Raw genomic sequence first — 27,194 nt, 5'->3', positions numbered from 1 at the left:
TTAAAATGGAGAGCAAACCAGAGAGACGTGGAAGAAAACGGAAGACAACCGTCAAAATGGATAGAAGAATAACCAGAATGGCAAAGGCTCAGCCAATGATCACCTCCAGGATGATCAAAGACAGTCTGGAGTTACCTGTAAGTACTGTGACAGTTAGAAGACGTCTGTGTGAAGCTAATCTATTTTTAAGAATCCCCCGCAAAGTCCCTCTGTAAAAAAAAAGGCATGTGCAGAAGAGGTTACAATTTGCCAAAGAACACATCAACTGGCCTAAAGAGAAATGGAGGAACATTTTGTGGACTGATGAGAGTAAAATTGTTCTTTTTGGGTCCAAGGGCCACAGGCAGTTTGTGAGACGACCCCCAAACTCTGAATTCAAGCCACAGTACACAGTGAAGACAGTGAAGCATGGAGGTGCAAGCATCATGATATGGGCATGTTTCTCCTACTATGGTGTTGGGCCTATTTATCGCATACCAGGGATCATGGATCAGTTTGCATATGTTAAAATACTTGAAGAGGTCATGTTGCCCTATGCTGAAGAGGACATGCCCTTGAAATGGTTGTTTCAACAAGACAATGACCCAAAACACACTAGTAAACGGGCAAAGTCTTGGTTCCAAACCAACAAAATTAATGTTATGGAGTGGCCAGCCCAATCTCCAGACCTTAATCCAACTGAGAACTTGTGGGGTGATATCAAAAATGCTGTTTCTGAAGCAAAACCAAGAAATGTGAATGAATTGTGGAATGTTGTAAAAGAATCATGGAGTGGAATAACAGCTGAGAGGTGCCACAAGTTGGTTGACTCCATGCCACACAGATGTCAAGCAGTTTTAAAAAACTGTGGTCATACAACTAAATATTAGTTTAGTGATTCACAGGATTGCTAAATCCCAGAAAAAAAAAAATGTTTGTACAAAATAGTTTTGAGTTTGTACAGTCAAAGGTAGACACTGCTATTTTTTTGAACACACCCCTTTCAACTAATTGCCCAATTGCACAGCCTTAAGAGCGTGCATATCATGAATGCTGGGTCTTGTTTGTTTTCTGACAATCTACTGAACCTACTGGTAACTTGTTTGCCACGTAGCAATAAAAAATATACTAAAAACCTTGATTATTCTGGTTATTCACATTGTACTGCTATTATTTTGAACAATACTGTAGATAATGACAGAATTAAAATGGTATCTAGATCGGAAGTTTAAATAAATAAAAGAATAACACTGAAATAAAACGGTTGTATTCTGTAGTTTTGTAAATTTACACAGCACTGGGCCAAAGTTTGAGATCAACTGTCATTCATACAAATTTTAAAACATCACACACACACAAAAACTGTTTATAAACAGCAACAGTTCCTAAAATTGTAATATTTATATAAATATATTTCTCATCTACCACGAGGTATAAGCGTTCAGATACGGGAAGTTCCTCTTCTGCTCTTGGTGACAGGGTAAAGATCAACCCAGGGGTGAAGCGCAGACTGCCGTCTCCAAGCGGCTCAGTTAAACAGCCTCTCACAGGGCCTATTGAACGCACGCTTACATAATGGCCAGCCTGATGGAGAAGGATCAGGCCCAGTAGGAGTTTCCCTGACTCTTTCGTCCTCCAACACTCTTAAAAGGTCAGAGCGAGAGAAAGGCTCATGTAGCAACCCACGTCCCTTCACAGCGAGACTGATCTGGCCCTTCATAATTAAACAGCCCATTAAATATCCATGCCACACTAGCGGCTCAGCGCCTAGCAAACGCAACCGTGCTGAACACCCTGTTAAGACACCAAACTTCGTCCCGGCAGATGCCACCCAGAGTCACTCGGAGACATCAGTCCTCTCCTGCTAATCAGTCAGTCGCACACCCACACTCGCAACTCAAGCGCACACACATACACCAGCACGCCCACACAAACACACATGCACTCCACATCCAAGCATATCTGCCTTCTGGACAACTGCAAACCTTTAAAAAGAGCCTCCAGTTATAGCAAGCCGCGTCTGGCCAGAGAAGCCGCGAAAGAAACCTTTCACGATTTGAATTCACGGGTGCAGGAGATATTGCGAGCGATCCCGGAGATGACTGGGAACGTTCATCTCGATATTGAATTCAGCCCAGCTGTCAGGGAGATGCAGATTAGGAGGAAGGGAAGGGAGTTTGTGTGCTTGTTTACTAGAAATGGAACAGCATGCAAAAGATATTCCTCATGGTGCAACCTCATTAAGGCTTCATGAACACAACAAGGTGTTAGTGCTGCTAAATTGAATCAAGTTGAAGGAAGGGAAGGATGAACACTTAAAAGCAGCTTGTTTTCCCCCACACAATCCTAAAGGAGGTGAATTAAACCGAGTTCAGCGGTTTACACAGGAAGCCTTGCTCGGTCAAAACAGCATAAAGCCGGGAATTAATAGTGCACAAAGGAGGAAAAAAACAGTCTGTGTACTGTTTGGAGGTTGATGAATATATGAAACATGTTGGAACTGTTAAATACCTGATGTGACTTTTCATCCAAGTCTATTACATGAATCCTGCTAGTGTACTCCTAAAATGATGCAAAACAACCCTTTTTGAATGTAAATATGCATTGTTGAGCAGAGCATTCAAAAAAACATGCCATGACATCATAAAACGGTCACTGTTTAAAGAAAATTAAAAATGTCAGAACTGATATTGCCATTATCAGACATTCAATCCACAATCCATCTCCACCTGAGGGATTTTGAAGGCTTTTCAGATCAGTAGAACGCCTGCATGTAATGCTTAATAAACCTAATGCATTGCAAACTTGTATGTTCCATAAAGGAAAATTATACAAGTAGATATTTAGAAAAATGTTGGTTACCCAACAGTTTTGGTGACCTTTGGATTTCATTGTATGGGCAAAACACTGAGACGTTTGTCAAAATGTCTTCTTTAATGTTTCACAAAAAAAGTCATACATGTTTGAAACCACTTGAGGGTGAGTAAATGATGACGGAATAAAAATTTTGGGGGGTTAAATATCTCTAAGCAACTTAGGATTCAACCTACAAAACCATATTTTGCTCAGACTCAATCCATTATCAGAGAAAAAAGGTGAATTTAATATTAGACTAGTTTAAGGCGAGTTTTGTGTAAGTTGATTTTTATGTTTAGATAAAAATCTTATTTTGTTTATATTTAAATGAAATACATAAAAATAAAATATTGAAAGGGAAATTCGTTTTAACGGCATTGACTGCATCTTCATGAAAATTAAAATGTTAAACAGTCATAAAAGTATGACTGAGGAAACGTAGTAAAAATAAATAAATAAATAAATAAGTAAACTAGGAAAAGCTTAGGGCAATAACAAAATGTTATTCTGATCCTAATTATGTTAATTTGCTAACCTAATATTTGTATGCAGCTTTTTCAACCATGACTAAACAACTGGGTTTAACTGTCTGGAAAATTGATTCCCCTTACTGAGGAGACGCTCATAAATTATCAATATAGGATACATAAGACGTGCTGGGAATTCTTACTCATAATTAAATGTTCATGCTGTGCACATAACACCAGACAATCCTTTGTACATATCCACACAGGTCACACTCACAATATGAATTACTAAGCTAAAACATACAACAACCACACGACGTAACAACGAGCAGGAATATTGACAATAACAGCTTAGTTCTTAGATCATTAAACACAGATCCAAAACAAGCCTGTCTCTCAATCTAAAGTACAAGTTCTTCCTCATATTAGTAGTGTGATATGACAATACATATCACTACATATCCTCATGCCAAGGATACACTTACATATTTATCTAACTAAATTAACACTTCCACATTGACTTTTTTTTCCGTGGTAGAGAGTAGCTCCAACCTGAAACAATTACAACATCTGATTACAGCATATTAGACATTTACGTGCCATTTGAACACCAAATTACTACATTTTCTTTTGCTTGTTTTCTTTTAGGGTGAAACATGACCAGGACATGTTCTGGTAAAAATTTAACCATGTAAACCATTTCTGTAACATAAACAAATATTAATCAATACTGTAATTGCTGTGCTGCTCATCGTAAGTGACTGTTAGATAATGCAGAAACGAATGCTAACAAATGGGACATTATTGTAAAACGTTACCCTGCACACAAAGTTTTTACCAAACTCTCAGATTTCACAAACTTGAGGCAAAGTCAAGAACACACATACTGAAACACACAGAGGATGGATGTTAGCGGTGACATTAACTGGATTAGCTGGGCTGATCCTGCGCTCAGTGCTGATGGGACTGTTAAGAGTGAGGCTTCACTGAGATTAACACATCTGAACATCACAGCAGCACACACACACACACACACACACACACACACACACTCCTGCTGTCCTCTACACAATCAACAACAGATGCATCTTACACTTACACAAAGATGACTGTTTGGCCCTCTAAAATGTGTCAGTGACAAATTTTTAGACACTTTTTTGTTGTATTTTGCTGTCTGTATTGCTCTCTTTTCTATTTGTATTATATGTATATAAAATCTGAATTTATATTAGTGAATTCAAGATTTGTTTTATAATTATAGGCATGCACTGATATTAAAACTCTGTCAGAGACCATAATTATTTTTATAGTAAGAAATGAAAAGTGAGTAATATTACAATTCCCTACTATTTTGTCTAAATAACTCAAATAAGAAAACACAAAAAAGAAAAATCAGCCATTATAGACGCAACAAGTGAATTCGATGGTAAAGGTAATGTGTAAAAACTGAGAAATCAGTGTTTTCAGTTAATTAACCAATATCAGTCAAAATGACCAATTAACAAAAATTGACAGATAACCTTTATATTGACTGACTTGGTACTGATATATTGTGCATCCCAAAAAATACAAATGTGTGGATGTACTGTAAGTATATAAAATAGAGACAGAGAGAGAACATAACAATAATATAGGTACGCAGTACACATTTATATACATTACATATGTAGAATTAAAATACATATTTTGGTTAATTGATATAGTCAATGTATAGTCATTTTTTACATAAACGTATTGTATATTTTATTGTTATTTAATAAAATCAAATAAATAAAAGGAAAATGGATATATATTAGGGGTGTAACGATACGCGTATTCGTATTGAACCGTTCGGTACGACGCTTTCGGTTCGGTACGCGGTACGCATTATGTATACCGAACGGTTCGTTGGAGTAATTAATTATATTTGAAAAAAAAAAAAAAGAGAGAGAAAGAAATATAATGATATGCGTTCAACAAGGTAGCCCAATAACCCAAACAACGTAACAGGCAACGCCCCTGACACTCCCGAAGAAGAAAAAAACACCATCTTATATGTTTATGTTAGGCTACTCAGCAGGCGCTCGCTCACTCAGTACACGCTGAAGGCTCGTTGCAAAATAGCCAATGCGTTTAACAGACTAGAAATGAGAAGATCCTCCAATAACCAACAGGTCTGGTGTTTGGGTGCACTTTGGATTCCCTTTAAGCTATAATGGTGATGGCAAGAGAGTGGTGGATAAAAAAACAACGGTATGTCGCATCTGCAACATGACAGGGTACACCAGCGGGATTACAAAATAAAAAAAAAAACACCAGCGGGAATATCTGGGATATATGCGTCAGTACTATCTGGGAAAAGACGAAAAAAAGGAGAAAAATGCACGCAGCAAACTATCCCTGCAGCATTTAGACACTATAGCTTACAGGGAATCCAACCCAAACACCAGACCTGTTGGTTATTTTAGGATCTTATATTTCTGGTCTGTTAAATGCATTAGACATTTTGCAACGAGCCTTCAGCGCGTGCTGAGTGAGCGAGCGCCTTAGGGGCCGTTCACATATCGCTCCTAAAAACGCGTGGAAAACGCTAAGCACGTCTTTCTCCTCCTTTCCAAAGCGCTCGGGCAGAAGCGCTCATGAGGCGTCTGTCTTTGCTAAGCAACAATGACGTGCTCTCTCCATGAGACGCGGAAATTTCAGCGAAGGATAAATGGATTTGCAGCTCTAAAAATCGCTTGCAGTAGCTCTGCTACTGAATTTATTTCAAAATTGCAATCCATATACAACTATGATCAGCTGTTCCTTCATCTTGGCTGAGCTCTCAACGTTGTTACGGGAAAGGATGAAGCTGATTGGTTGGTTCTTGTCACATGACCCGCGGTGCGCTTGCGGCATTCTGAAAAGTTGAGATGTTTTTACATTTTGCTGTATCTAAAACGTATCGAACCGAACCGAACCGAACCGTGACATCAGTGTATCGTATCGAACCGAACCGTGAATTTTGTGAACCGTTACACCCCTAATATATATATATTAAACGTCTTGCATGTTTTTGAATGTTTACTGTGCCTCTGCAACATGACATCTCTATGTTTCCATTATTCGTGTCATGAAGCTCTTGAGGGCTCAGGGCTCCTGTGCTTGAAGCGTGCAGCAGTGCAGCTCTGCATATTCACACACAAACACATCCCAACACAACAACCATGGCCATCACTGCCCTGGTTTTTTTCTTTTATTCCTTGCAGTTCTAGACATGAAAAACCCCATGCACGCCACACAATATACGACCAGGCCATGAGAAAAGAAAAAAGACTGAAAGAGAAGTCTAGAGTTTTTTCTGATATCCCTCCACTCCCATATGGCCTTTATATAATACAGCTGCTGAGAACTCAATCAATGAGGTTTCCACCCACCATACATTAGGCCACTCAATAAAAAGGAGCAGAAACTATTTCTTTTTCCTTCTCTTTCTTTCTCACCCCCTCACTTCAATCTACACACAGGCTGGCGCTCGGGTTTCCAGCTTTACACTGGCCTGGCAGTGGTGCCCGCAACGCCAATCAGTCGCATGCCAATTAAACCTGGCATTCGTTCCTATTCTCCCTCTCGCTGTCTTTCTAATCTTTCTCATTTCTGAGACATTACTGAGAAAGACGGATCCACACACACCTCATCTAGTCTTCAGCCAAGGCGGCGCTCCCACCAGCCTCGGCGTTCCCTCTTCCTGAAATCTAGATAATGAGAGAGAACGGCTTTCACTGCTAATGACTCTCTGGCAGCTGATGTCTGTCACAGCCTTGGCAGAGCGGTTTGAGCTGGCTGAGAGGGAAGTGGAGCCCAGGGCTTCCTGTTAGAACAGGATATACACGCCAGAGACACTGCAAGCACCTGCGTCTCTCAGCTGACGAGAACAGGTTTTCATCTAAAGAGCTGGGGCTAGAATATCATGGCTGCTGACTCTGGCTCTAGGTTATGTTTTTAAAGCAGGTTATTGAAATATACCCCTAGAGGCTATGTTTTTTTATTATACTGAGCACATGGCACAGACAGCTTTCCCTGCAGGGAAGTCAATTATAGCTAGCATGAAGGATTGAAACAGGTTGAGAGAGTTTTACCTTCAGTTTTGGTTTGATTCCTCTTTCTGTTCAAATCATTCCATATCTCACATCAAATGTGACGCTTTTCCTACATGAATTCCTCCAGAAGGTCCAGCAAGTATTAAATCACAAGAAGGAAGACACATTTACATTGCATTTTTGACTGAGCATAAGATATGTTTTGAATGAACCGATTCACAAAACAGAAACTGACTTTACAAAGCTGTGTAATGACAGAAAAGAACATTCTAGGAAAGTGTTGCCTTGTTTCGCTCGACTGTAGAGCTGTGTCTGTGCGTGTAATGCAATGTGACATAGAAACTGCAAAGTAGTATTTTGTCACACTACTTGTTAGGAAGCAGCTTGTTACTAGAAAACCTACACAGTTTCCAAACAGCTGAAAGGGATACTAAATCCAAAAATTGAAATTCTCTCATCACTAACTCACACACATGGTGTCCCAGATGTGTGTGACATTCTTTCTTATGCACAACACAAAGATAAAAAAAAATAATTTTGAGCACATATAATGCAAATGAATGGGACCCTCAAGCTTGATGCTTCAGAAAACATGCAAATCAAACATGACAAGCCATAAATTAATCTTAGCATTTTAGAAGACATTGATTTATCAAGTGGAGTCATATGGATTATCATTGTGTTTGTTTTGCATGGCTTTTGAAACATCATCTTTTGGGGTCCATAAACGTGCATTGTTTGGATATATGGACATAGATAGATATGTGACCATACACCCAAAGCCAGCTGAAAATTATACAAATATGTGACGATTCAAATTCAAAGTTGAGATGTTAAATGAATCATGATAAAGGGATGGGAGTTTATGTTATGAACATACACCTGAGAGGAGCTGTCTTTAGAAAAGGTTATTTTCTTCTGTATAATGCATGTTACAGTAGTATTTATATGCTCAGCACTGATTTGTTTACAGCGGTAACCAAGGAAACGCTGTATCGTTGCTGTTCCATAAGCGCCACCTGCTGTCAGAGAGTGAATCTGCGTTCTCATTCAGTCTGTCTGCTGTTTGTGTTTTGTGCAGATATGATTTATGCAGTGTAGATTCACCAAACTAAATTCAGGCCATTTTGTTTTTTGCTTCAAATTTCAATCTAATTTAGATTAAAAACTGCTCATCCTGCATGTGTGATCCAAATGCAGAGATTGCCTCTTATTTTAAATGGAAAAAATGTTCTGTTATGTGTGTTTGTTTTACATTTTCTATCTATTTTTGTTGTTTGACATATTTCAATTTCAGAATTGAAATTGCAACAATCTGTCTGAGAAATAAAAGGAAAATTTTTTTTTTGTTAAAAATGTTTAGAAAATCATATTGTGCAATCAGTACCATGAATCGAATTGCACCTTGAGCTGAGTGCATCCCTAGACATAGATGAATTATTTTTTCAAAACATCTACGTTAGTATTCCTCTGATACAAAGATAAACGGGGCTAATCTTATTTACAGTAGACACTCCCTAACACTGATTGTATTATACCAACCAATTTAATCTGGACGTTTATCACATTTACTGGGTCTTGATTTGAATAACAAAGCAGTTTGTCTTTTGAAAGTTAATTGAGGTCTGAACACTGCATCCCTTCAGCAATGTGTGTGATCTCACACTGAATAAGAGGGGGAGAAAAGATTCATCTGACCTTCCATCCACTAAAACGAGTGATTCTCACTCAAACTCAGGATCATTACAAAGTCAAATAAAAGAACAACAATGAAGGCGAGAGAGAGAGAGAGAGAGAGAGAGAGAGAGAGAAGCAGTAGGGGAGCGCAAGCGCTGGTAGACAGGCAGCAAGCACTCACTCTTTTTCAACAGGAGATACGAGTGATTGTTCACGAAGAAAAAAGAGATTTGATTTTCACCTTTTCTGCCTGTGGTAATGGGAGTTATGCAAGTGAGTAGGGCCAGCCTACGCTCTAAATAAAAATACCACAGCGCGCTGAGTGCTACACTGAGATGACTTACAGAGATGCAGGGATGAGGTCAGTGAGTCAGCCGTCAATCCACAGCTGTCCTCAACTTCTCCTCTCTCACCACACACACACACACACACACCGGCCTCATCCTCCTCTGTGCTGCGGCCTGCAGCTAAACACACTTCGAGTGCTGTAAATATGGTGTAGTGCACTAGCACTCTGCCCTGCACTGGATGATGCCGTTTACAAACATGAGAAATGAATCCGAATGATATCTGAGGTTGATAGAATCTGCAAGTTTAATAAGGTTACGTACGTAATGTGCTTTACTGTAGCTTAAGCGAAAAACAAGAATGAATTACCCTTGCCAGTTTATGTTGGGTTTCAGATACTAGACCCAGTTTTTCCTAAGCCAAATAATGAGACAATTCTTGAAACCATTTTTTTAAATGAGGGAAGCACAGTCTTTTTATTTATTTAATTTAATAAAAAAAAAAAAACAGATACGAAACATCTCCCTTTTCCATCACATGAAGTGACAAACTTGACAAAAGCATATCATTGCTCTCCTAGAGAACATCTTGTACATGAAACACATACAAAACAGTGCAATTAGAGGTGAACTGCAATAATGTATCATATTTCCAACACTGTTTGCGACTGCAATACGCCAAAGACAAAAATGTACTGATGGATAACAAGAAAAATAAGCATTTCAACAAGTCATGGATAGTTTCGATCTCTTCAATATTGTAGCGTAAAGCATTTTTTCATTTTTTCTGAGGGAGTGTGTGTGTGTGTGTGTTTGCCCTGTGACAGGCCCGTGTCTCCTCTCTACCCATCCCATCTGTTTGAAGAAGGCTCTCCACTGACTGCTTGTGAATCCGCTGAAGAGTCTCTCCGTAGAGCTCACCGCCCCCTCTGGACCACGACCCCCCGCTATACCTGTCCCGCACACAACCCTTCCCCCCGCCACCCACGCAAACACACACACACACACAGAGAGAGACAAACAGAGAGACAGCAAAACAGACAGAAGCAAACAGACATGACACACGGACGGATGATAATGCAGAAGTGAGAAAGAATTAGTATAATACACAAATAAAAAGAGGATATGGATTATAAAACCAGAAATACAGCAAAGTTGAAAAGGGCACCACAAATTGAACAACAACAACAACAAAAAACTAACCTACACTGATTTTTTTTAAAAAACAATCAGAAATTGCATGTCACAATCAGAAAAACGTATTTATAAAATGTTCTAAAAGCAGTTACATGCATGATATTACCAGTGTTTGGAATAATGGCTATTAAAAGAACGGCGTTTGGTAACAATGTTATTTTTTCAGTAAAGGGGTAATCTAACTAATTACTTTTCCTGTCGTTATAACGCCGTTAACATTACTGGACGTTAAATGCGGTGCGTTACTTTGCATTGATTTAATAAACTATGTAATCCGAAGCACCCCTGGCTCACACAGCGAGTGTGGAGGTGGGTTAATAGCGAGATAAGCGGTTGTGATTGGCTAAGGCAGAGTCATGTGTTTCATGGTAGCCAATCAGAGCCAGTGTTTTTACGCCAGTGGCATCAAACACACACACACAAACAAACACACACACGCACGCATGCAAGATTCGCAGCAGCAGCAGAGATGGCGAGTCAGGAGCAATCCGATGAAAAGTTGACATTTTCAAGGTGGAGATATAAGCACTAATTCAAATTCATTGTGGTCAAATGCAAGAATGTGCATGTAATGTGTACATGTAATATGTGACACACGCATCTACAAAGCTAGTGACCAAAAACACTTTTCTTACAAAGATAATACTTGAACTGCAGAATAAAAATCTTGCTGTTTGTTGACGTGCAATAAATATCGAAAGTTATGTACGAACACCTGTCTGTTCTACTCATTTAAACTGACTTGTGAAAACTGCTCCAGTAACGCAAATAGTTACTTTCCCTGGTAACGAGTTACTTTTATTATAGAGTAATTCAGTTACTAACTCAGTTACTTTTTGGAACAAGTAGTGAGTAACTATAACTAATTACTTTTTTAAAGTAACGTTCCCAACAGTGGATATTACCCTTTAATAAATATAATTTTAACAATAAAAGTAAGGGGGAAAAGAGCTAATAGAAAGAAAAAGAGACGAGGAATGATTAAGAAGGAAACCATGGATGTACTCTCCATGGAATCTAATCACACATGCAGTGTAACATCCAAACAACCCACAGATCACGGCTCAGGCCTTTAACTGCTCCAGTGACATCAGTATGACCCAGCTGCTTTCAGTACAGCGTGTGCGCTCAGTCTACAGTCAGCGGTGACAGAGGAACAAGTAAAGCACACTTCATGACTACTGATTTACATTAAAGATCTCTATTAAAAGCCATGGGTCGTGTGGAGATTCCTGTTACAACGGAGCAGTGATTTCACTTGCAACTGATCCATTGATCCACCGTAGACGTGTTAAAAGCCTTTTTCAGACAAGACTAGTTATCCCTGAGGTTAGCTCGATTTGTGTTTGACAGATATGCTATGTGTTTTTGTACCTCTCTGAATTGACCATGTCTGTATTTTTAACACACATACACACACACACACACACACACACACACACACACACACACACACAAAACACACATTACATCTAAAATAAATAGTCACTACTCTATATTTTCCAATAAATATCCAGTATTGGTTGATTGCAAAATATTCAGAAATGTCTGCAGATAACTGAAAGGTGCTGATATTTGATGCATCCCAATATTAAGACAGTTTTTAGTCAAATTCCTGAATAAAACAACAGTTGGTGGTTCAAGTACAGCTGGCACCCCAATCTCACAGGAAAAAGAAAATCAAATCACAGACTGCTCACAACAGCCATTACAGTATCTTTAATATTGCATTTCATCCCTAAAATAATTATAGTCTACATAATAAAAAAAAAAGGTAAATTAAAATAATATTCCTGACTAAATATTACTCTAACGACTGATCGTGGCATCATGGGAGACACGAGTTTGGTCACAGTTTTGATGCAAATGCTTCCTTTTTTATGTAATTGATGCTACAACAGCTTGAAACCAACAAAGGGAAGTTAAGTGTACTTTTATACGCTACTTTTTTGTGCTCTGACCCAAAAACAATTCTATTTAGCTGAATATAATCTCAAGAAGCAGTGATATTTGGGACAGTGTATCCGCAAGAGTGACTGAGAGAAATAGCGAGAAGGAGAGAGAGCGCTTCAGAAGTAGACATGTACTGTGAGGCTACCCATCTCCTGTTGCCTAGCAACTGCAGCAAGCAGTTAAATGGTCCTATGGGTTAAATGGGTTTGAGGAGCACTGCAGCACAATTACTGAAGCCTTCTTACAGGTCTTTACTTCACCAATCATCATCAGCACCAGCTACACACCCTGTTTACTTTCATTCAAGCCAGATCATGTGGCATGTAATGTATAATTATGCATAAACAGAGTAGGACATGAATCAGTGCGACACTATGAATCAAAAGTGAGGCATTTCTTGTTCTATCCACATTTTGCCGAGGTATAAACAGCTCATCATGGATTAAAAAAACCTGAAAGCTTATAAAAATTCTTTCTTTGGGTCTCTAAGGAAATTTGGGCATTTTTGTATGAACAAGAACATTCAGGTCAGCTGTAGAGATCGAACTGATTTATTTAGCAATAATTAATTATATTCCCAGAGTTTGGTATTTTGGAGCTTAAAAAAAAGATTTAAAAAAAAAGCAATGAAAATGTAACTTACATCAGTGTTAAAGCTTGTGAAATCATTCAATTTTATTTTCTTTTAACTTCAATCATAATTTTCTCCTTTGAATTCAAATGTCCATGGAAAGCTTGCATATGCATGTTCCCCGTGTTCTACAGCAGAAAGACCAATTCAATCGCTGGCCAGAGGGAATTCACTGCATTAACATCGATCAGGCTCATACAATAGCATCAATAGCCAGTAGGGTCAATAATAAAAAACTTCAACCATGCTTCATCCGGACTGTCTAAAAAAGGGGTCTGCCCTGACACTCATGCCTTTCTGTGCAATTCCTGTTGAGCGACTCAAGTGGCTGGTAAACAATCTTATATTATGAATGAAGTCATTCAGACAAAGTTTTCAGTAGTCCGATTAATTCTTTACCGACTGTTTAATTTGCGACTAAATTATATAGAGTGGGTATCATTTCAAAAGTTTGGTGGCATAAGATTTTTTTTATGTTTTTGGAATACGCATCTTATACTCATCAGGGCTGCATTTATTCAATCAAAAATACGGGAAACAGTAATACTGTGAAATATTAGTACAACTTAAAATAACCATTGTAAAATATTTTTAAATGTAATTTATTCCTGTGATGCAATTCAGAATTATCACAAGTCTTCAGTGTCACATGATGCTCAAAAAACATTTATTTTCATAATCAATGTTGATAATTACACTTTGTGTTTAATATTTCTTTTTTCAGGATTCTTTTGTAAACAGAAATTCAAAAGAATATAATTTATCTTAATTATAGTACCATTCTGTCTTTAAAGTCACTTATTGTGTTCTTTCAGACCAAAACTATTTCTTTAAATACATTATATTATTTAAATCTAAACACAGAGACACAAAATATGTGCTTTATACAGTAAGTACTAATAAGCAGTTGACATGTTAATAATATACATTGCTAGGCAGCTAGTTTATAGTGAGAATTTGTCCCTAGACAAATGTTTTACTAATATATATAAAACAGACTCCAAACATTTGACTTGTATCACACAAAAAAAACATAACAAAAGCATAATGTTCTTCATAAACAGTTTGGAAGTCTTAAAGTCAATATGTCACTGCAGCTTACTTAGAGAATACCTAGAGAAAGCAAACTGTTAGCATTGCCATTCATCTCATCAGCAGTAGTCGAGGCTAACAGGACAATGCTAACAAGTAAAACCCTTCAGAGGTGACATGAATTGCTCCCTGAAGAAAATATCAGGTTTTCTGCAGCTATTCCTTTTTGGGTACTATTCATGCAACCCAAGACATGCTGTTTCTGTCAGGTAAAGTAGGCTAATTGTATACCTCGCTGCTTTTTGATATATTTTTAAACAATCAAGCAAAGCCTCCCGTCTTTGTCAACTCAGGTGAGGCCAGCAGCTGTACTTCTAAAGAGCCCCTGTGTCCTAGCATACTTGCATTTCAATTAAAAGTGTGACTTATAGCCCGGGGAAGCTTTTAACCTAGCTGGCCCACTCTGAGATTGCCCATTTTTAATATGCGACTGACAGTGATCCCAACGGTGAACCTGGCTTCACTTTGATACATAAACACCTGCACCTCAAACTGCCTCTCAGTTCAGCTCACCAGCACCGCTTCGGCCTCCACTCACAGATGTACCGTCTGTCAACATTTTAGTCTGGACTTAAAAATGATCTTAACCCAAAAACAAAATTCTGTCAGAGCCCTAGCTCTCAAATCAAATCATATCTTTGCATATTTCTTCTCCACCTTCTTCTACTTGTAAATGGTGTCGAGTGTGCTGCATTTCTGACTGTCTACTTCTCTATGATCATTTGCTCAAGGGATGCACAAAAGATCTGTGCCATATTTAGTGATTGTACAGATGGTACGAGGCTGTAGGGATAAACTGCAGTCTTTACACTGGAACATACTGTATAAAGGTACTATTTTGAAGGGGTTTTTTGTCAGCTGAACAATTGATATGCTGTTAAAGTACAGTGCAGTCCATTACACACACTGTGCTTCTCATTTTCATTCCTGTCAAACATTAAATGTAAATCTAATTGAATTAATCAGTATTGGTCCATATTGGATATTATATAGCTCATGCTAATTTAATCCATTTTTACATTTAAACATGACTCATCATCTAATGGTAACTTTAAGTTTAAATCTTTACAAACACTGATCATTTAAAAAGAATAGTAAATGTCATCTTTTGCATACATATATATATATATATATATATATAAAAGATTTTCATTATAAACTTTATAATGCTATGTTGACTTATTTCTTTAGTGATTTTTTTTTTTGACAAAATACTACAGACTATTATTATCAGCAATGACATAATGACATATTTACTGAAACATAATATATAGGTATAAACTATAGTTTTTTTTATAGTAGAAATATTGGCCAGAAAATTTTAGGTTAGCAGCATCACGCTGTTATCGGGACAAACTGATAATGGACAGCACACATTTTCTATTTTCAACAATTTTAGTATTTCCCCGTTCAAGTAACAGGAGTTGTTCTTTCATGACAGAATGATTGTTTAAGGGAGAATATGCAGACTACTGGAAAGAAGAAATGCCTAGTCTGTACTAAAAGCATGGCAGAAATACTTGTGGAAGATGTCATTGAGGTTGATATTTGGATAGCACAGCTTTGACTGCTTTCTCTGGAGAAAGGGCTGCACTCTTGTGTTCTCTGTTCTGACAGCACTCTCAGACTGTGGTCTTTGAATCATTGTCAGTCATCGGGATAGCGTTGAGACTCAAACACAGAGATACAAGGAGGAATTAGACATGTTGATATATTTGTGACAGGATCCCACACTCAAAGCAGTAGCACAGTTAAGTGGAGGCCTGGGTGGGTGACATACATCTGAAATGCCAGGTAAACGTTGACATCTCAGATTTACAGATCCCCTTTTGAATCTCTCTTCAGTTCTCACAGATGTGGGCGAACATGCTGGAAAAAGCAGAGACTGTTTACATAAAAACAGATGATGAACCAAAGTAGTCCTACCACTTCTCCTTCTATGATGCCGGCACATCTATAGTTTTATCTGCACATTTAAACATAAAAATCGACATTTAAAACAGATAAAAACAATTCTTGCTATAGATTCTCTTATTCTGTAGTTAGCTGAACTGACAACAAGATGCATTTTCATCTGTAAAACTCACTGCCACACTGTAAAGGCCTTTCACATCAAGAAGGTTAACTATAACAATAATTATACTGGCATCCACAACCAATGCAAAATAACATTCTGTTTATTATAAGTGCACAATCCAGGTTTGTGTGCCGCTTTAAATGCATGCCATGAGCTCTTTAAAATCAGGTGGATTCTGATTTTAAAGACAGTGTTTTCACCGTTCATCAGCTAAAAAAATAAAAAATATGTCACACTCACCAAAAAGAGGCTGGACACTGCTCAAATTAAACCATTGCACAAGCAATATGTAAAACAAAACAAAAACGTAATGCTTATTAAAAATTCACCTGCAGTGCGCCAGGATTTCTGTTCCAAGTAAAAAGAGTCCCTATGAAATCCTCAGCTATGTCACAGGCCCCTACTTAATGCAATTCTATGGGATACTTCTAGTCTTTTATAGTCCACCAGGCACAAATTATAAGTTGAATTGCTTAGAAAAGTTATAGCACACCTCTCCTCAACAATACCCATGATTTAAAGTATCATTTAGGTGCTTTAGCAAGCACCATTAAACAATGTAAGTTCTCAAAGTGTCTATCTAGCTGCAGCTCAAAACTGGACTGCCTCTCTGATGGAGTGAGATCCCTCTTATGGCCCATTTAAAAGTAAGGCCAGCTAAGACAAGATGGTCCCCACAGGACCTCCAGCCAGCCAGTTCCAGACGCTCAGCTAGTGGCTGCCTCTCCTGTCCTCCTAACCCTCTTTCCAACTTCCAACAGACTCGCCGGCCAACACACACATCAAATGCAGCGCCATCTATCATCAACCAAAGAGCACCTGAACACTTTCAGCTCGTGAGGTGAAAGTCAAAACTCTTCCAAAAGCTCTCTCATTTAGCATGAGTACTTTCAGGCCATCCAAACTGAAAACTGGCAATGACGAAAGGACTGAAGTTGGTTTAATATAGGAGAGAAAGCAAATAAGGTCCAGCAAAAGTGAATATCAAGCCTCATGCATCTTGTCCTCGGGGACACTGGAGCCACAGAGGTCAGACATGTTTGTTTCTAAACAAAAGGATCCTGTTCTGCAGTAAACAACCTTGCAGTGTCAATAGAGCAGGAACTCTCCCTTGGGTGGCCTGGGAAACCCCACCACGATCTAATCTGGTTGAAAGCACCTGGAGAGGCTAACAGCATTCAGGACTAATTTGAGTTTCAACTACTTGCTTAACATGGATGCACTTTTACAGGCAGTTGAACGTCCTTATTGCATTATTACATGCATTCTCTTCCTGCAATGTGGCTCTCGGCAGACTTTTTATTAGGTCCCGAAAGCCGAGCAGATGGCCCTTGTTGGGCTCTTTATCCATGTGTAATTGGCTCTCAACATTCATTAGCTGGTTGAAACATCAGCAATCAGCCATTGAATACTCAGATTTAACTTCTCTCGCAAATGGATTCTGATCGAAATTGGATCATAGATTAGCTACAATGGGACCTTTAAGGAATCAGTTTTTATTTCTTTTTGAGTTTAGATGATAAAAGAACACAATGTGATAGTGGTAAAAGTTAGGAAAATTGGAAATACAGCTGGGCTACATTCACATGCATCATACTTGTATCTACTAACAGATGTGAATCTTAAATTGTCATGAATATTATTAGCTTCCAACGGTGGCTCCAACCACGGCGAGTTGATTCTCAAAATGCAGGTGCGTGTCCTAAAAATTGAAGGGAGTTAGTTAGGTCATTAAATGCGGTTGTCAGTCTAGTTTATAACTAAAATGTGTATGAAACAGAAACATATTTAGCATTCTAATTCAGGACTGACGTAGTGAAACTCAAAAGCTCAAAACGTTGTAAAAAATAGCTTTAAAAATTGTTGTCAGTTATGAAGCCTCTCGTTAACCACAACTAGATCCCAGTGAACTAGGAAATTACAGACCCGTTTCAAATCTTCTGATCATGTCTCCCTTTTTTAATGAAGTTGTGTCTACTCAGTTGTGAGGGTTTTTTTTATTTATTTGTTATTTGCTTCTTGCATCAGACCAAAGCTGCATCTCATTACTAGGTTTACTTGTTCTTTATCTTAGCACTACGTTCGACACTATAGATCATGATATAGTTACATATAGTTATAGTTATCTAAAAAACTGCTTTGGACATTGAATATTTAAAGGATTAAATAGGTCACACATCTCTTCTATTTCAGAGTAAGTCAACACTGAGGTAAATTGTACTGGTTTCTACTAGACTAATGTGATTTCAGTGGGACTTAAGCATTTATGTTACACCGCTGAATTACTGTTTTATTCTGAAATCTATTCTGAATGAAATCAGACTTTTAAAGTGCATGTAAATGTACTTAATGAGATCACACAGAGGGCAAATGGAAACATCTGCCTCTCAGATTTTTCTCCTGAGGGACAACCGTAATCTCTAATGTGCCTCCTCTAGTGTATCAGAAAAGATATTAATGTCTCAAATCGTACACAGAATTGCAATATGTACAATATCAAAACCTGCAAAGGTCAAACATTTCAATAAAACAGAATCAAACATTTGATCAAATTCTTCCAAAACCAAAACCAAATGCTTTCTACATTGATTTTATAGCTCTATACTCTCACTGTGTGTCAACAGTTGTCTTAATTGTCTCAATTTTTAGGAGGAACATCTAAGTAGATATTTCAATTGAAAATGACTAAATCTCTCTTGAGATATCTAACAACAGAAAAGAAACTTTTTCGATAGATACACTGATACACAGAGCTTCACTCATCTCTACAGTAGAACGCAGCAGTGCCTTATGTCGTCATTGATCATTTATATTTTCCCCTCAAAATGAGGCTACTGTCTGGAACATGCCATTCCAAAGCTGCTAAAATGGAGCAAACACATAAATTATTCTTGCAAGAACAGGGTGATGACGTATATGAACTGATGCCATGTTCTCTGATGATCGAGGTTTTTCTATGCGTTTCATATACTACTGATCTCCCCGAACGCCCACACATACCCCCCCCCCCCCCCATTTAAGCACTGCTTCATGGAACACTTATGCTATTTATAGAGGCTTTAAACGGCCCACACCTTCATATGTGGTTATGTTCTGCCTTTGCACAGAACAAAGCGAGGTGTGAGACACCCCCCACATCACAAATATATAAATGCAATCACAGTCTGCTTCGATTTCCAAGGGCATTTAGGCAGAAGGTGAGTGGTCGGAGATATACAAGTGAAATCATCAGGGTGGTTTTGTAAGGTTTTAGGTGTACAAATAATAATAATTGCTGTTAAAGAGACTTTCTGTAAGTATGAGTGATTATGATTGGTCAATCTCAAACATCTTCTCATATCACTGCAGTCTCTTTTATTTGTACATAATTTAAAATCAAATCAATATTTCAAAATTAAATTAAATATTTTTATGGTTAAAATTGTAATTTTTTCCATAATATGCAGGTAAAATGAACCGATAACAGGTGGTTATCGCAAATATATTTTATGTATATGTATATATTTCGCCATTATGACTGACTGATTGTACATTATAAGACTCTACTCGAAAATTCGAACACTTTTTGTAATTCTCATTTCTTCTTCTGACCATCTCACCAGTCGTTATCCCATCTCATCATTCATGCACTTCTTCCTCTGTCTCTGTTTCTCTTCCTCTACTCTATCCAGATGTAGCACATTCTGCCAGCTCTTCTTCAAACTCGTAATTTTGCAATTAAGACTGAGGAGGCAAAAGAGGCTCTCCTAAGCAGCTGGCTCACCATCAAGCTGACAGCAAGTGGAAGTCCTCTTTTATTATTTACTCGCTGTTTTCCACACACTGATGATTAAGGAGGAACCAGATCACAGCTTTACTGGTATTCTATAAGGAATGAAACCTTCCTTAGTAAACCATCGTTAGTGTCTTTCTCTTTTTCTTCTTTGAACGCACACAATAATTGCCAGTGAGTGGCCAGTTTGTCCCTTTTGTCTCTTTGCTGCTTAACAGCTGATGGATTCAATGTTACAGTAAAAGGTTTTGAAGACAAAAGAATTACCTGTGTTTTTTATACATTACAATCCTAAATTCATCAGTTCGTAATGAATATAATTACAAATAGACTATAATATTTTGTCCACACATTAATCTCAAGTCAGTGTGACCCAGTAACTATTAAAATAACACATTACTGTTAAATGTACAAGTAATATCGCAAGTAAGTAACACAAGTTACTTTGTTTTCCCCTTTGTTCACTGACACCTCTCCTGTCCCCATGTTAAGAGAAATTAGGAGTGAGGTACAGAGGGACGTCCTTCAGTCTGAGGCTTAAAAATTAACTTTTTTTGCGTAAGGGCCTTTGCATTTGCCAAAAATATAACTTTTTTTTCTTTTTTTTTTAAACAAGTCCAGCCCAGGTGACAAAAAGTAATGCAAAAGTAACATAATGCATTACTTTCCATAAAGAGTAACTAAGTTATGCAACTTATACAAGCTGATCTGTTATTACTCATGCATATAAAATACTTGGACATGCATATTACTGAGCTAACAGTGAGTCCTCCAAATGTCAGAAGTGTACAGTATTTTAGATCATTTTTGCCTTTTAAAACTAGTTCCACAATGTTCTGAAATGTTCCACATACCAAATATGTGTTTATGCAGAGTTCACGTGTAGGTAATGCTTTTCCCATCATGAATTATGATACAACTTGTTCCATTAGGTTTTCTCAACACAAATGAAGCATTCAGGCAATCTCTGACTGGTTGTTTTGGTGCAGATCTAAGTGCAATTGGCATGTTAACGTATTCAGAAAACATCAAGCATCAGCTTCTGAAATAAACACTCCAAACAAGCTAGGTGTTAAAACTCCCTTACATGAACTGTTCACCCAGACATAAAGATCTATACTCAGCCCGACTCATCTCACATTTTTCGCCCTTCAAAAAGGGAATAATCCATAAAATGTCAGGGCGTCTCTCTTCTATTCAACTGAGACTGTCAAGAAAGAAAAAAAAATACAGAAAAAAATATGGTGCAATATTATTTAAATTATTAACCGAAAAGCATGTCTTGCTCTTCTGGTGCATTCACAATACACACCAAAAGGAGAAGAAACTGAACAAACTACATTAATAATGGACAAGACGTATAGATCCTACACTGTTCTAACAGAGCTTCACTCTTCGAGGAGGTACAAACAGCTTTGCTCTCCAGCAGAGACCCTCAGGTTTCAGCATGTCTGAGCATGACCTTGCCGAAGAATCCCCTTTCTCCCTCAGCTCCTATGGGGTTCCATATTCTAGACAGAATTAATGGAGGGCTTCAACAGGTTTAGAGGAGATTTGAGAAAGTGACTGAAAGGAAAAGAGCTAGGAACAGAGGGAGAGAGGAGAAAGATCGAGCAGTCATCATACACTCAACTGTGCACCTGTAATTAGAGATAGTGCTGAAGCCTGCGGTGGAAAAATGGAGAAGCACAGCACTGCAGAGGGTGCCATTGACCTGCCGTGACCAGTAATTGCAGTCGCCTTAAAGAACATCCAGTGCCTTTAGTGCGTAAGAGGGGAGCAGGAATTAAAACCACTTTTCCAGGGTAATTTAAACTCATACGGTGAAGAAAACAGCTATTAGCAGGTCTTCAGTAACAAATTGCAATGTTAGAAAACGTGCCAAAACTTCACACTTCCAAGTTAAATAGCATGTGCAAGAGTTTGAAAAAAGCTGCCTGGATGGTCTCTTTGCAAAACATGATTTCATATGAGAAATGCCTATCTTGCTCATTCTCCAATGTGAAAGGCGCCTCTCAGAAATTTGATAATTAGACTCGTGAGACAAATGAGAGGCATGAACATCTGCAGTGAGGACATCAGCTGCTTCAAATCTGAACAATTATGCAGGTAGAATCAAACTTCTGTTGTGAAAATGATTTGAAAATCTCATTTAAATTAGATATCCTAGATTGTCGAGAATATCTGCACGACCGTCTATTTTACCAGTGTGCAAATTTCTGTTTTATGAAACGTCCTGTTAATTAGTTTCCATTTTACTGTCGAGTTGTTTTGTATAATATCATAATAACTACTCTATAAAAATGAAATATACTTGTATATACTTTGAACCATTTCCATCACACTGGTGGAAACCTCTGAAAAACCTCAACGCTATCTTTCAAAATGGACCTTATTACTTCATGCAAGATGCTAAACATTGTCCTCCAGTAAAACCATCACAAAGAAAAAGCTTTGAGACATGTCAAATATACAGTATTGAAATTCCTTGAAAATGATTAACTGTTGCTGCAAGCAATTTACAAATACCATCACAGGCACTTCCTGAGATCTTTCAAAATATGTAATGAATAAATTCCTACCTTGACACTGAAATCCTTGTTTCCCAAAACCCCTGAAAGATAAACGCAAGAGTTCATTGAAAAAAAGAATTGTACCATAATTTTTTAACATTTACACTTGCACTAAACTGCTTTGTGGTTTGATTTTTTTCATGTAGTATGACTCATGTCTTATGTCTTATGTATGTCTTATACTCTTGTATTGGCTTACAATAACAATGGAGTCATTTTTCCAATCATATTTAAAAAAAAATATGATTTTACTTTGGGAAATCAATAAAGCTCTGGCTCAAAACCAAGTGAGCTCCTACTGAAACAGCATTTTGCCCATTCTAGGCTTGTTCAGAGTCAGCTGAGACATGTGATGGCCATAAACAAGTAGTGTCTCTAGATAGACTGCACCATAGGTTTTGAGACAGTGTACAGTGTTACACCTGAGCTGGAACAGTAACAGGTCCACCTTTATGGAAAGCCATTTTAACATTTATTCCTTAAATTCACTCTGATATACTTTTATGTTACTACACCTTTTTTTATTTGTTATTCATTTATTAGACAACAGTGTCTTCTCCATTGCATTTTTAATAAAAACATTTCTAATTTAACTAAGAAAACATTTAAGTTAAAAGCAAAGGAGCAGTTCGTCCATGTCATTACATATAAGAAAACATTTTAAGACATTTACTTGTGCTCATATATCGATACGAGCATCTCTCAATTAGTAAAAAGAAAATGTAATGGCAAAATGCATAGCAGCAGTCGGAATTGTTACTAGTAAGTGTTGTATTGATTACTAATAGTATGTATTGTATATGTACATGTATTTTAATAAATAGCTTCTTGTACATTTGATGACTAAAATAGCTGCATGTACATTTGAAGACTAAAGTCACTACTGGATATATATATATATATATATATATATATATATATATATATATATATATATATATATATATATATATATATATACATACATACATATACACACACATATACACACACATATACACACACACACACACACACATATATATATATATATATATATATATGTGTGTGTGTGTGTATATGTATGTATATATATATATATATATATATATATATATATATATATATATATATATATACATACATTTATATAAGCAGCTTGCCATACACTTTAATAAGGACCGCACAAACTCTTACCAGATAAAGTCCGTGCAGTGGCTGCAGAAAGTAGGCTGCTTGAAGAAGCGAGCGATAAACTTGTGGTTCTTAACTTCGTGAACGTTCTTCTGTCTCAGAGCACCTTGTCGGGCAAAGCCCCTCATGGGTGCGCTGCTCTCCTCTCCATCGCTGTTCGATTGCTCTGCCATTCTCAACGTGGGGAAAGTTTGCGCGAGCCTGTACACTGGAGTGAGTTGTGCGGAGTACGTACACGTAATGTAAAGCTTCAGATTGCGATGAACTCTCAGGCGCGATGCTTGCGTCCCTCTCCGCCCAAGTGCTCTCCTTACGCACCGGTACACGCACGCACACACACACTGACGCGCTGTTACAAGACTCCTCCCACACTCCCACTCATTTACCTTTGGCAAGCTTGAGCCGATTGATGGGGATTCTGTCAAACCTCTCTCACATTTACATGAAAGAGTCTGACAGCATAATGAAAGGGAGACAATGGGAAACATTTACGAGTAGATAATGAAACGCGAGGCTCATGAAAATGTATCTGGCAGGAGAAGTGTCAATCATGTAGCTCGTCACTGCCTTGTTGATACTGTATAAGTAGAACACATAGGCCTACTCTAAGTGATAAAACTTAAAGGTGCACTCAGTGTTTTCTTTCTAAATATTTTATACAAAGTAAATAACAGTTTAGAGAAATTATTAGAATCATTTGCGACCATTAAAGTTAAAGTCTAGACTGTTGTCTTCTAGATTCTAGAAAAAGCGGTTTATTCTACATGGAGCGGGTCGCCCCCTCATGGGCACTAACATGTTGACATCACATGATCAGCTGTAGAAAACGCACGGGATTTTTTCAAAGATTAAATTTGTCTAGATTAAATAGAGCGCATGTGCTTAATGTCAGAATGAGAGAAACATAAAAGGAGCAAAACACGATGCTTTTGTGTGAAGCTGGAAATTGGTAAAATTAGTAAAACTTCATTGCTGATATGTTCACATCCTGGTTAAATTGGGATGATATGAGCCAGTTAGAAATTAAATTTACCGAGAGCACCTACAACATTAAATTAATTTGAGCATTGGATATTCATACCTGAAAACTGATTAGACCATATCAAGATAATTAGGAAATAATTCCTAAATTTAATTAGCCCGTATTTAATAACATAGTTTATGATAAAATGTGGTGAAATAAGAAAGAATATTTATGTTATGCAGGGAAGGAACCACCATAGACAATATGTAGATTTCAATTCTGATCTATTTTTTTATTTTTGCTTTTCCCAATCCTGATTGTGTGGTTACATTTTACTATATACATGAAAAAAGCACCAACTCTGTGATTATTTCATATGAATTACAACGTTGTGGCCAAATCTTCAAGTTAAGAAACCTATTTATGATCATACTGTTACAAATGTACCAAGCATTTTCAGGGGTTTTTGATGCAACAGGCTGCAGGATCTCTGATCTCCCCCAAGCATGAAGCTGCATGGAGAGCAAGATATTTCGGTGGCTGCTCATATAAATTGACGTCTGAGCTTTGTTACATAAACTTTTGTGTTGTGTCCCAGCTGACTCTTTTCAGCAGAGTTGTTTCATTCCTGTTCTGTGACGCACTAAGTAGGAGGCAAGGACAACCAGCAGCTGAGAGTACAATGGCACCATGCACTTACCTGGAGAGACTGAGTAACCCTCAGCAGGGAGCTTGAACTTCTTGTGCTGATGCTGTCATACCCCTGTTGATCATATCGTGTGATTTATGCTTGTTGCTGAACCGCTATATCAGGGATGCCGCAGTCGATTATATTGGTAATCGATTGTTAGATGATGAATCGAACACTGCGAGTTTGTGAACATTTAATAAAAACAGACTTTAAAGGGTTAGTTTACCCAAAAATGAAAATAATTAAACCCCGATGAATCCTAGGTGTATATGACTTTCTTCTTTCAGACGAATCAAGTCGGAGTTATATTCAGTAGCATTTTTCGTTGACGAATTGTACTACTCCCTGTTTTAGTGGGAGGTAGGAAAATCTGCCAGTGACAGAACACAGGCTCTATCATTGCAGTCAGCGGGGGTTGCAGTGCTTCAGTCAAAAAGAAGTGAAATAAAAATTGCCCTTCCATAAAAAAGTGTGTCATAAAAAAGCATTTTTGTAAGTAAAATATACATATTGAAAATGTAATAATCACTTTAATCTAGTTGTACATGGAAGCAGCTCCGGGGCGGATGATGTATGATGTCAGTTTTGTGCATACGCTGCCCAGAAGTCACTAATTAAAAGTACAAAATGAGATTTGTAAAGAAGAATGTCAGAGGATTACGATATAAGCCAAGAGGAGACTGGTTTTCCTTTGCTGAAGTAAAGAACTTTGCTTCTTTTGATCCTGTAAACAAAGTTTTCACGAGACTCACCAGCACATGCGCAACGCCAACTTCATCCATCATTCGCCCAGAACTGCTTTGTTGGTGCAGTCTACATTAAAGTGATTATTATGTTTTGAATATGGATATTTTTCTTACAAAAATGCATAGAGTCACTACAGGAGGCCTTTGGAAGGGCGCTTTTGATTCCCCTTTTTTGGACTGAAGCACTGCAACACCCGCTGACTCAGGGGCGTCGCACCTGTGGGCACACTTTACCGTGTAGAGGGTTCAACACCCGCACGTTTTCTGCAGTTTTTCCGCAGTTTTGCACAAACGCCTTACTACAGTCCCTCCTCCGTTTCTCTGGCCGCTCTGTGTCTGCGCTCGCTGCGCTCCCTCTCAAACATGACACCGGCTGATGATTGGCTTTTCTGCCTTAAGTCCCGCCTCTCTTGGGGTGTTATTGATCAGCTCGTGCTGAGGAGGCGGGAATTTTGGCGGGAAGAGTTTGGGAAGATGTTCTCATTGTTTTGTTGACATTTCGAGTGTTTTTGGTATTATATTTCGTTTTTTAGACTAATGCTAATTGCTATTTTTGGGATATTGTTCAGCAGCTAGCTAAATTCGGTTATGTAACATTATGTGGCATGCAACGTATAACATAACTGTGATGAAGAAGGCAGGGAATTGACAAGGAGGGGGGACAAACTGCCATTGTTAAGCAGTGTATTTATGGGTTCATTGCCAGTGCAACTGATTTTGATATTCTGAGCATTGTTTGTTGATTAGCTGAATACTTTTGCTGAATACGGTTGTGTTTGATCGTAACGTTACCTGTTGAGGAGAAAAAAGTGAGAAATTATTACATTGTTTGCGTAACTGTTGAGGAATTATGAAAGAAAAGTTTTTTTTTTTATGTTTAAAAACAGTAAATTGTTACATTATTTATACCACCAGAGAAAAAGCTCCGTGTGGGCGTTTTTTTTCTCCCCTTTTCTGATTTTTTTTTTTTTTTTAATGTAGGATTATTTTTTTTTCCAGCC

At 37.8% G+C, this 27,194-nt stretch overlaps 1 protein-coding gene across 2 annotated transcripts in view; it reads right to left on the bottom strand.

The window, feature by feature from the left end:
* The window catches only part of LOC113047295 (protein kinase C beta type), a 115,662-nt gene extending 91,499 nt beyond the window's left edge, over positions 1-24,163 (bottom strand). The window contains exons 1-2 of one of the 2 annotated variants that reach the window (XM_026208653.1): positions 23,796-24,163; positions 22,629-22,660 (exon numbers count right to left, since the gene is read on the bottom strand). In XM_026208653.1, the coding sequence (XP_026064438.1) occupies positions 22,629-22,660; positions 23,796-23,965 (202 nt within the window). In that variant the 5' untranslated portion in view covers positions 23,966-24,163. The remainder of the gene's footprint in view (positions 1-22,628; positions 22,661-23,795) is intronic. The other variant, XM_026208652.1, reaches the window with a different exon arrangement.
* Positions 24,164-27,194: the final 3,031 nt, after the last annotated feature.

Source organism: Carassius auratus, chromosome 28, assembly GCF_003368295.1.
Source record: "Carassius auratus strain Wakin chromosome 28, ASM336829v1, whole genome shotgun sequence".
Taxonomy (NCBI): Eukaryota; Metazoa; Chordata; class Actinopteri; order Cypriniformes; family Cyprinidae; genus Carassius; species Carassius auratus.
The sequence above is the reverse complement of the archived record's forward strand: the minus strand, read 5'-3'. Positions and strand labels throughout refer to the sequence as shown.